Raw genomic sequence first — 11,129 nt, forward strand, 5'->3', positions numbered from 1 at the left:
TGTATTCGATGCTTTTCGATTAAAACCGAATGAGGGAAAATTTACCCGGCGTATGTTTTTCGGTGTTTTTCGATTAAAACCGAAAACACGGAACCCTATTACATGGAACGGAGACGTGACTACGGTAACGTTACGTTCACGTGATGGTTACGACGTACACCTAAAAAAAAAAAAAGAAAGAAAGAAAAAAAGGAAGGAAAGAAAGGATGCGAAAGTTCTACGCCGTAACTCATTTTTACTGTATGAAATTCGATATGAAAAAAAAAATATATATATGGAGATGTTAGTTCCGACCATGTCAGGACTGGCTACTCCAAATCGCGTTTGTGGGTTTGTATTGTTCGAAAGTGTTACCGTATTTTGCGGCGTGCAACTCGCGCGAAGTGGAGTTCGTGTTACGCATTGGAAAATTCTCCCGAAGGAACCGTTCTGAACACCATGCAAACCTCTAGCCTCAGGTCTTGGACAAACTGCTTGCATGGACGTGCGTCGTTTGTTTAAATGCCATGTTCGGTAAAAAGCGAAAAAAGGCGAAGGATAGGTGGTGAGCACGCGTACACGAAGAACGGGCAGACGCGTCAAGGATGCTGATGTAGCAAAGCGAGGTAGCATTGTAGCAAGGAAGCGATGGGATGAGGTGGTCGAGGTGTCCTTGATCCTGAACTCGTTTCAGAAGACTAGTCTTGTTGAGAGATGCACACAGAGACACAGAGACAATGAGACACAGAGAGCGACAAGGAGTGTGACGTCTGCTACGACACTGGCTCCGTCAGGTCAGACTTTGACGGCTTCGGATGAACGTTGAGTCACTGAGTGAACATGCGTCATGTAATAAAAAGTATACTCAGAGTCGACATGCTTCCTTTGGTTGCTGGGCAGGTGATGTTTTATTGACGAGCCATCCGCCTACCCATATGGCGGCATTTTGCTCGGACGGATCGTATGCCCGGGCAGGCTTCGTAGATAACAGTGTCGACATTTCCCTTACAACGTCTGAGCAAACTCCCGGGCAAAACACCAATGCAGTACAGCCGGTGTCGGTTGCTAGTGCTGGTTGGTGTACCCATCGAACACTTTTTTTTCTGCTAATTTTCTGGGGCGCGCGCATTATGTACCAGAAAATGTGATAGCTTTCACTAGAGTCACTAAATAAGCTTCGCTTCAGAGTATCGACACTGAGGTCCAAGGGAGAGCAGGAATCCATTTTGTTTCCGCACCACACCGGTATACCATCCCCATGCAGTTGAGGCTCAAAGACAGCTGGAATAGAGAAGCGTGTATGATTATTGTGCGATAATCCATGTACATATTGTCCGCCAGAGTGTCCCGAGGACGTCAAAGTGAGCCCAAAACCGTCAACCTTGATGAGCTGCTTGCAAGAGAAAGGAACATTTCACCCGCGCACGATAGAGGGCATCGTGGCTACCGTGGCGGGGAAACAAGATGGCGCATGCTCGCTCTTGGAACTCAGTGTCGATACTCTGAAGCGAAGCTTATTTAGTGACTCTAGCTTTCACGAAATGTCTGCATCAGAACAGCGGTCGACAAGGCGGATGTGCACGCCGGTTACTCGAGCTCACGTTGCTTTAGGTCAGAGATGCCAGATTTAAACCGTTCTTGCATGGTCTCGTTGCGTGGCCTCCTCGTCAGCATGCTAAGCTTTGCTGACATACAAGAACCCATGTACAGCCTCTCCACATCCTCACCTATTTTTTTCCTAAGCATGCTGGGACTCACAGAAACGGTGAGTATCTCAGTTGGAAGCAAAACGTATGCAGGTGGCAGAAGTTGATTAACAAAGGCAGCAACAAACACATCACCTAGGCATCGCAATGGCAGAAAGCTTTGAAAGCACTTTACTCTTATGAACACTAGAGAGTTTCAGGAAATCGTAGGCGCCCTCCCATTCTGAGTCGCTGTCAGTCAATCAGATATCATCAACGTGACGTCACCCACTCCAAAAGAAATCAGACAATTGGCTTATGTTTTCGGAAGCGTTATCGTAAAACATCTACGGTTTCCTAAAACTCTCTAATAAGTCTTGATTTTATGAGAACTCATACATATTGCATGTAGAACGGTCGTGTCTGGTATACGTCTTTTAGTATCTGCGTCTTTCCTTTTTTTTTTTTCGCCGTGTGTAAAAATATATATATATATATATATAATCGGACCACACAGAAATATTTCTCAATTGCGATAAAACGCAATACCGATGCATTTATGTGGCTTCACGGTGATTGAGCAAACTGCACTGGTCAATGCAGATTGCCAGACGAGGGAATTGTGTCAGTAATCCCTCATTTATTTCTTTGTCTCCTCTCAGGAGGTTTTCGAGTATATAAGGTCTGCTTCCATTAAACTTGTTGCTGTGTAACGAGAATTTGTCTGTACTCCTTGTACCGGGTTTTATTCGCAGTAAGCTCTCATATGTAGACTCACGTTTAGTGTTTCTGCGAGAGTATTTTCTAAGTCTCCTTTTCGTTGCCGAGCATTACTATAACTGCCCTGCCGTGACGCAGCACACAGGCATTTTATGTTGACGGCGTAGTAAACAGCTGACAGTTAAAAGCTTCGTAAACCCACCGAACAAGTTGACAGAGAATGCTTAATATTTTTCATTTGCTTAAAAATTGAACTATGAAACGGCTCGAGGCGACGGCTGGTGACAAATAATCCCCCCAATTCGTCAAGCAATAGCGATCTATTGGCGAATTTGCGTGGTCATTATTTGCTGGCAGATTTTTTCAAAACAGATTCTGAGCAACTATGTTCGAACGGTCAAAACATAACAATATCGTATGTTCGCGTGGCGCTTTCCGAGCGCCATGAATTTGCCAGCTAGCACTTTTTCCGCCCGGAGCCGAAGCGGCCGGGCAGCGGTATCGTCATTCGCATCACGAGGGTGGCGAGGGCCCTCATTGGCCCGCACGTCGCAGTTCGCATGGGTTTGCCGACGACGGAACATGAAAACGAGCGATCGCGGTGACATTAGTTTGATCCAAGCGACAAAAACCGCTAGATTCCTGGCACTCACGTCCGAGTGGCAAAGGTCACGTGATCCAGCGCATGATCCAGCGCATGATCCAGCGTGATCCACCGTAAGAGCATTGAGGGCTCAGGTTACCGAATGGGTGGATCTTCTGAGATGGCACCTCTACTACTTTACGGTGCCTTATAGGGTATCCGGTTTTCGGTAGTTACCGAAAAGCACCGATAAACGTACGCCGGTAAAATTTTCTCATGTTCGGTGGAAACAGATTTTGCACCGATAGCCACCGTAGATGACCTTCTCAGGCTGCTCGGTTTTGCACCAAAGAAGGGAATCGCACTCGAGTAACTGATGAACTCCACTTCCCTCAAAGGCAAGAAAGCGGAGAAAATGAGGAACCTGATGTTGGGAGACTCTGCAGTACGGTATGCTAAGGTTACCTTTCTGTCAGAAACCTCAAGCATTCTTGTCGAAATCATGAAACTGATTGAGTCAGAGCGTATACAATAGCAACCGATGTCTTCTACGTGCTTGGACTACACTCTAAGAAAAAAAGGAGTACTTTTACTCCTTTTGGGGACTAACTGCATTGCCACAAAAAATAGTCCCTTTCGGGAGTAAATGCACGGGAGTAAATGAATGTCACAGAGTGGAGACCGCATTTCAGGCGCTGGTGTAAGAGTCCCAGGAACATAATTGGTGTGCATGCATGAAAATACTTTGAAGCAAACCGTCAACCGTGATATATCGAGTGATATAAACTCTTGCGGCATACTAGGGCACAATTTGCGAAGAAAGATGCGCTAACTGTTTCTTACTCTGTGTGGCTGAAAAATTGCTACGTTGTCTGAGTTACACAGCCTTATGTCGTTCAGATTGACAACGGGCACATATTTACGTAGACTGTTGCATTCAAGAGACCATTCTCGAGGTTCAGTGACAATTTGTCACAGTCCTGGGGAGTAAACGTCGGGTTAGGGGACTAAAATGGGGAGTAATTGCGGACTAGGGGAGTAGAAGCTGCAATTACTCCCCGTTTTGCTCCTTTTTTTTTTTTAGAGTGTACGATTGGAAGCGAAACTGCAGACGTGGTGTGAAGCAACACCGTGTTCGGATTTTGGAACAAGAACAACAACCCTTCTAGGTGACGATGGCGGAGTTACATCCGGAGCAGTGCGTGACAGCATTCAGTAGATTTTACGAGACCGTGCGCACAAAGTGGATCTCTGCAAGGGAAAGGAACCTTTCTCTCACCATGGACATTTCAGACGACTCCTTCTGGTACAAAGTCAGGGTTATTGATTCCACCAACAAGTCCGAAGTACACTGTAAACTGAAAAACACCCTTATGGGTGTAAATGACTTGTCCTATAACTGACACCTCTTTTTACACCGTACATGGTCTGGAACACCCTTTTTAGAGGGTGTATTCCGTGTAAATCACCCCTGGAAAGGGCGCTTTTCTTTGAAAATGCCCTCTTTTGCACCCTTTAAACACCCTTTTAGGAGGGTGTAAGATCGTTAAACACCCTCCTAAAAAGGCGTATAAAGGGTGCAAAAGACGGCATTTTCAAGGAAAAGCACCCTTTCCAGGGGTGATTTACGCGGAATACACCCTCTAAAAAGGTTGTTCCAGACCATGTACGGTGTAAAAAGAGGTGTCAGTTATAGGACAAGCCATTTACACCCATAAGGGTGTTTTCCAGTTTACAGTGTAGGCGGTAGCGCTGAGCACATTCTTCACGCGTTTAAGTGTGTCGTGTCATCCAGTGACCTGCCACAACTCCAGCATGAACTGGCTGAATATCTCTTGGTGACTGTGACCCCAACAAGTGACTTTTCTATTGCCGGCTTCCGGACGGCGCACAAGGAACAGTGGCCGGTGCTATATATCGGCCGCAGCGTTGCACTTGCATGCACTTCTGGTATCAAGTGCAAAATGTACAACGCGCGTTCTCACACCTAGCATTTCTGCAGCGAAAAGAGCGGTGTGCGATGTCTGCCGAGTCTCTTAACATGCACCTGGCCATCTATTACAATAAATTCAGGCCATAACCGTTATAACTCTTGTAAACCTGAAAATAAAGTGCTTTGTTACTGTACGTATAGCTAGCGCCAGTGTCGTTTCATGCCGATTTTCACCGAGTGTCTCGATGTTTAAAATATTTCAATCGAAAGCCACCGCTTCGAGGTGAGCGGAATAACCACCGTTTTTTTTTTTTTTTTTCACCGTTTCTCTAGAACAAATAAGCACCGAAAACCGGAAACCCTGGCATCTATGCCACTTCGTCTCCTTTCATTGCACAATCCCTCCTGCTTGGGCCGTCTGCTGGCACTGAAAATGAATAATACAGTGGCATAAGCCAGACGAAGGCGGATGCGCTGAGAGAGCGTTTCTTGCAGCGGCATGAATTATCGATGAGGGTCGTTACATTCATGTAAAGTGAAGTGCTGACTAAGCACACATTAAGAAGAGAAGGTGGGTCAGGCAACGTCGTCGCTATGTTATCTCTGTCGGATGTCGACGAAGCGCTGTGCAGGAAGTGTATTGACCTTTGTTTTGGTGTATCAATATTGTCTTTCGTTTCCCTTTCTGTATCCCCCACAACTTTACCAGAATCCCAACAGGTCGTTGTAGTCCAGAAAATATTCTTCTGCTGACTTGAGTGCGCATGCCACACTGGTTCCTTCAGTGCAATGTGCGCGATGTTTCATTTGTGCTTCCGCGCCTCTTCCATCGCTCGTTTCACATATACCATCTCATCTTGGCTACAGTTGTGACGCGACGCTGCCTATACAAGAGTAAGGCCAACAACGGCGAGACAGTCTCGTCAACACCACCATCTACACTCAACCTTCACCAGCGCACTACACTGCATTACACGAAAATGACCAGAGGCATTCGCCACGAGTTGGCGCCAACGTTGCTGCCGTCATGTTTCTATACAGGGTGTCACAGCGACCACGTCACAAAATTATAAAACGTCCACGCCACCTAGGGGGCATGCGGTTAGCGGTATTTGTTCTTACTAGGGTTTGCGACTATGAATACCAAGAAGTTTCAACTTTATCCTCTTAGTTTTAAGAACTGAGCTCGGAAAGTTGTTGTAAAAAGGCAAAGGAAACACAAAAGTTCAGAGGAAATGTACAGCATTGCCGTTTTTCATAGGCTTCTCGATAGGGTTTTGAGTACTCCGAAATGTAGTTGCATTGCTCCTTCATGTGGCTTTGAGGTAAGCAAAAATTATTCACTAAGACGGTCACTGTCTTGCTGCTCGGCTGGTGGTAGCTTTATTTAATGTTGAACTGGAATTATCGACCTAAGTATTAAAATTTGTTAAACGTGTGCAAAGAAGCCAGCAGATAACTAGAGACATTTCTGTGACTTAAAGTGCTACTCCGGAGTCGGAAAACGGCGTTTATCTTATCTAATCCATGAAAACAATGTACCTCAATGATTCTCTACGCGAAATTTCAATCCTGTTTGAAAGCGTTGTCATTTCTATCAATTTTTGAAGATCTGCTGACCTCCACGACTTTCGATGCCGTGAGGAGCACATGACGTCATGTCTTGCCCACAAACTGCCATGATGTCATGTTCTGGCGAGGGCACTGGTCTCCTTGCAACGACGACGGCGTCATGGGAGGGTCACGTGGTGGAGAAGTCACGTGACGCTGATAGAAAGAGGGGGAAAAAGGGAGAAGTGTTTTCCCCTCCATGCGTTTTCTCGAAGGTCGAAGCGGTCGGAGGACATGTCACGTGGGGCTCCGCTAACGGAGTGCAAAGTGTGAGCCCCCCGGAAGACCCGAAGGGCAACAACGTTGCGAGATGAGAGCCGGGCGCTCCGTCGGAGCCTAACATGACGTCACAGTTCTCAAAAATAAAAATTACTTATCTCTAACTTTCGCGCCACGTAGAGCCAAAATGTTTTGCAGGAATGTAAAGTGAGGCAAGAAGGTTTCAGTAACATAACTTTGGTAGGATTCTGAAGACTCGTGATTTGGTCTGTTTAGTCAAGACGTTTAACCTACCTAAGTATCTACATGCGTGCTTCCCAGAACGGCTCCAGTTTCCGAATGACGGCAGCTGTCACGTGTCCCACCATAGCTGCGTGTCTTCACCTTCTTCAGCTGACGCCACTGCATTCCTCCCGTCTAAGCTGAGCCGAACCGCTGGGGAGGACGAAGATCCCCGACAGAGTACCTTCGGGGTTGAGGTACGTCTTCGGAATGAGCATCACCATCAAGGTCGGAATTGCCAGGAACTACACTCGTCGGGTGATGTACCGAAGTCTAGTATAGATCCCGCAGGCGAATCTTGATATCATCCGCATGCACCCTGTGCTCTTTCTTATCCCCAGTGGTAACAAGATATGTTGCGCCCCCTAACGAGCGGATGACAGTGCCCCGGAGCCAGTGATTCCTTCGTGTCTTGTCCTTAACCCAGACCTCCTCACGCTCAGCAAAGCTTCGGTCCCTGGTGTTGGGAATCGTAATTACGCTTTTACCGATCCCTCGCTGTAGTTGAAGTATTCGGATGGTATGGGCGAAGGAGGTCGAGTTCTGTGCGGAAGTATCTTTTGTTGGGCAGCTCGCATGGCGGCTGTTCCGTTGTGGCGTGCGGTGTTACCCTGTACTTCAGCAAGACCGAGCCCCCGTTCCGACGCAAGGCGAACTCCCGTTGCCTGGTTCCTCCGTCCCTTCTGCCGACGAAGAAACTGCTTAAAGGAGCGGACGAGATTCTTCGCTTGCCCGTCAGATTTGGGGTGATAAGGCGGCGATAGGATACGCTTGATGCCAAGGCCATTCAATAATCCCGTGAAAACGGATTAGGTAAACTGCGGACCGTTATCGGTGACGAGTTGAACGGGAAGTCCCTGGGCAGCGAAGATATCACTGAGTACATGGCAGCAGTAGATTTGGTCGACGTGATAAGCTTCACCTCGGGCCACTTGCTGTAGGCGTCGACAACCACGAGATAGCTTTTCCCATCGAAGGCCGCGAAATCGGCGTGTATCCGGCACCACGGCTGTGTTGGAACTTCCCACTGATGCAGAGGAACTGGCACCTGGTGATCTGCTGAAGCGGGCACACTCCACATGAGCGACAAGCCAGTTCAATATCCTTGTCCATTCCCGCCCACCATACATATGACTGCGCCAACATCTTCATTGTGGTCTGACCGATATGACCATCATGCACTGAGGCTCAGGACAACGTCGCGCTGCTGGGAAGGTATGACAACTCGCATACCCCATACGATGCATCCTTTCTCTTTTGTTTGCTCCGATTTCCTTGCGTGAAATGCTTGTAACTCTGGATCTCTTTCGTGACAAGGCCGGCCTTCCACGACGTACAGCGGTACACTCGGGAAAGAACACGGTCTGTTGCAGTGGCCTTGGCGATTTCTGACGCCTTCACAGGAACTTTCTCTATAGCCATTGACAGGACAGAGGAGACCTGCAAAGGCCCAATTCCCCCGACGAAGGGGACGTCCGACATAGCCGCGTCGAAGTCAGAATCTGGTGCAACTGGGAGTCTGGAAAGACCGTCTGCATTCTCAAATTGAGCTGTTGGCTTGTACAGAATATCGAAGGCGTGACCAAGAAGAGTCAGAGCCCAACGCTGCATTCTGTTTGCTGCCGTGACCGGTATTCCTTTCTTTGATTCCAAAAGGGCTCTTAACGGCTTATGGTCGGTGAATAACACAAACTTTCTCCCCAGAGATATTGCTGGAACTTTTTCACACCGAATATTATTGCCAAAGCCTCCTTCTCAATCTGAGCGTACTTCTGTTGGGCAGGCGTTAAAGTCAAAGCTGACGCCAATCGCTGATGCATCAGGTAAACGCGAGGTAAATAGTCTGGCTCGGGTCGAAATGAGTCAGAGAACTCACAGAGTCTATCCGACGTTTGATCTTTTCAAAGGCATGGATGCATGGCGTTGACCCTTCCCACGCTACATCTTTCCGTAGCTGCCTGTTAAGAGGTGCACACAGAACGGCGAGTGCTTTGGCGTACCTGCCGTAATACTGGACAGCACCAAGGAAGGCCCGAAGCTCTCCGACGTTCGACGGTTCTGGCATTCCCAGGAGAGCTTACACTTTCTTGGGTGATGGCTTGAAACCCTCTGCCGATATCACTTGACCGAGGTATTCCACTTCGGGTTTAAGAAATCCGCACTTTTGTTGCTTGAGCCGGAATCCATACTCTCGAAGCCTTTGCAGTACTGCGTCCAGATGAGCGAGATGTTCAGCATCCGTGTTTCCGGTGACAATGATATCATCAAGATAACAGGCTACTCCATTTAAACCAGCAGTAACCTGTTCCTCTGGAAGATCGCAGGAGCTGAGGAAGTCCCAAAAGGCATCCTGTTGAAACGGAACAGACCCCGTTTCCCCCGTATGGGTATTTACAACCAGTACTTCCTTGGCTTGTTCATCGAGTTCCAACTGCAAGTACGCTTCTGACAGGTTCAATTTCGAGAAGTGTTTCCCTCCGTTCAACTTTGCAAATAATTATTCCGGGCGAGGCGGGGGCTACTGCGCGACGTCAAGCTGAGGGTTTACAGTGACGTTGCAGTCGCCGCAGTCACGAACTGGTCCGTTCGGTTCTGGTACTGCCGCCATCGGTGTAGCCCAGTGAGAAACTTCGACTGGTGTCAAGACTCCATTATTGACTTGTCTCTCGAGATCCTTTTCGACGGCTGCACGAAGAGCAAACGGGATAGGTATTGCCTTACAAAATTTGGGCCTTGCTTCAGCCTGGAACTGCAGCTGCACTTTGACCTTAGAACAACGGACTAACCCTTCCTCAATGAGGTCTTCGTAGTTGTGAAGAATGTGTGGCAAATCTCGGGAGGGCGTTTGAATTTGTCCAGCAAACATGGCATTGAGATCGGGCCTTCGTATTCGAATCAATTCTCTACCGAGTAAACAAACGTCCTCGAAAAGAGCTTGAAGGGGTGAAAAGTGCTTGAAGGTCTTGCGTTTCTCCGGCAACGGTTACGTTCACCAAACGTTGGCCTTTATTTATTTATTTATTTACATACGTTGAGGACCCCCAAGGGGGTATCACACAACGGAGGGGCAAGGAAAAAGACAAGGAAACAAAGCATGTAAAAAAAAAAACAGACAAATAGCAAAAATATTGCAACAGATGTACAACCAATACAAAACAATAGATTCACAGTGCTCACTAGAAATGACGTTGGATGAATGCCTTTCAACGGTATCCTGTAGTCGGTGAGCACCTTTAGTTTCTGAGGAGCTGAATCAAATTTATGCTTTCCCAGCTTGAGCCAATCGTCTTCACTCAAGACCGTGTAATAGGAGCCAGTGTCCACTCGTACCTGAATCGGTATTCCGTCGATGATACATGTTAAGGCCTCCTGCTCGTGTCCAACAGCCAAGACACTTGTAACTGTTTTCAGAGAGCGTCGGGAAGAAACTGTTCGAGCAGTCTGTCTCTTCTTCGCGGATATGACCCATTCGGTTGCAAGCCCTGCACCGCTCTTTGTTGAAACGACAGGACGCTTCTGCATGGTTAGTGTTACCGCAGCGGAAACACCTTTCTTGCGGTCAGTTGCCGCCACTTCGCACTTTGCTAACGGTGCCTAAGGTCGACAAAGCTGACTTCTTCCCATCCAGCTGACGAGATTCCTGTTCGGCCCTCAGACAGCTTTCAGAAATCCTCCATGCTTTGTTGATGTCGAGGTCAGTTTCCTGTACTAAGCCTGCTCTAATACGTGGGTCCCGCAGACCAACAATGAACGCAGTGAGTAAGGAACAGGCCCGTGGGTCAAATTATTTTTCATACTCGCAAAATGATATGATGGACCTAAGCCTTGTAAGGAATGTCGTCGGTCACTCGTGCTCCTCCGTGTGCGCGGAGAACAGCTTCGCACGTTCGAACTCCTCGAAGCGCTTCGGTGAGAAATGGTCGTCTAGCTTCTTCAGGAGGTCGACGACAGGCGCATCGGTGATGTTGTCGGTTTGGGCTGACGAGTGCAATATCTTGAAAGTCCACGCTCCCAAAAGCGCAATCAGGGTATTGCTTTTGTCGACATCGGATATGATTGCCGAAACGTCGAGGCAATGCTTGAAGACGGATCTTTTACAATCCTCGTCGCCAGCGTA

General features: G+C 47.8%; 1 protein-coding gene across 1 annotated transcript; it reads right to left on the minus strand.

Annotated features, from left to right (window-relative positions):
- Positions 1-8,200: 8,200 nt before the first annotated feature.
- Positions 8,201-9,878, minus strand: LOC135385115 (uncharacterized). The gene is made up of 4 exons (XM_064614291.1): positions 9,561-9,878; positions 9,094-9,443; positions 8,889-8,970; positions 8,201-8,653 (listed from the first exon to the last, which is right to left on the minus strand). Exons 1-4 carry the CDS (start codon positions 9,876-9,878, stop codon positions 8,201-8,203), a joined length of 1,203 nt encoding a protein of 400 aa, XP_064470361.1.
- Between the last annotated feature and the right edge of the window lie 1,251 nt (positions 9,879-11,129).

The sequence above is a fragment of the Ornithodoros turicata genome, chromosome 2 (genome assembly GCF_037126465.1).
Source record: "Ornithodoros turicata isolate Travis chromosome 2, ASM3712646v1, whole genome shotgun sequence".
Classification (NCBI taxonomy): Eukaryota; Metazoa; Arthropoda; class Arachnida; order Ixodida; family Argasidae; genus Ornithodoros; species Ornithodoros turicata.

Coding starts and splice junctions, on each gene's coding strand:
- LOC135385115 (XM_064614291.1), bottom strand. CDS start 9,878: ATGTTTGCTGGACAAATTCAAACGCCCTCCCGAGATTTGCCACACATT. Junction 8,971..9,093: donor AAGCCATCACCCAAGAAAGT/GTAAGCTCTCCT, acceptor ACCTCTTAACAG/GCAGCTACGGAAAGATGTAG. Junction 8,654..8,888: donor TCAAACGTCGGATAGACTCT/GTGAGTTCTCTG, acceptor TTGGAATCAAAG/AAAGGAATACCGGTCACGGC.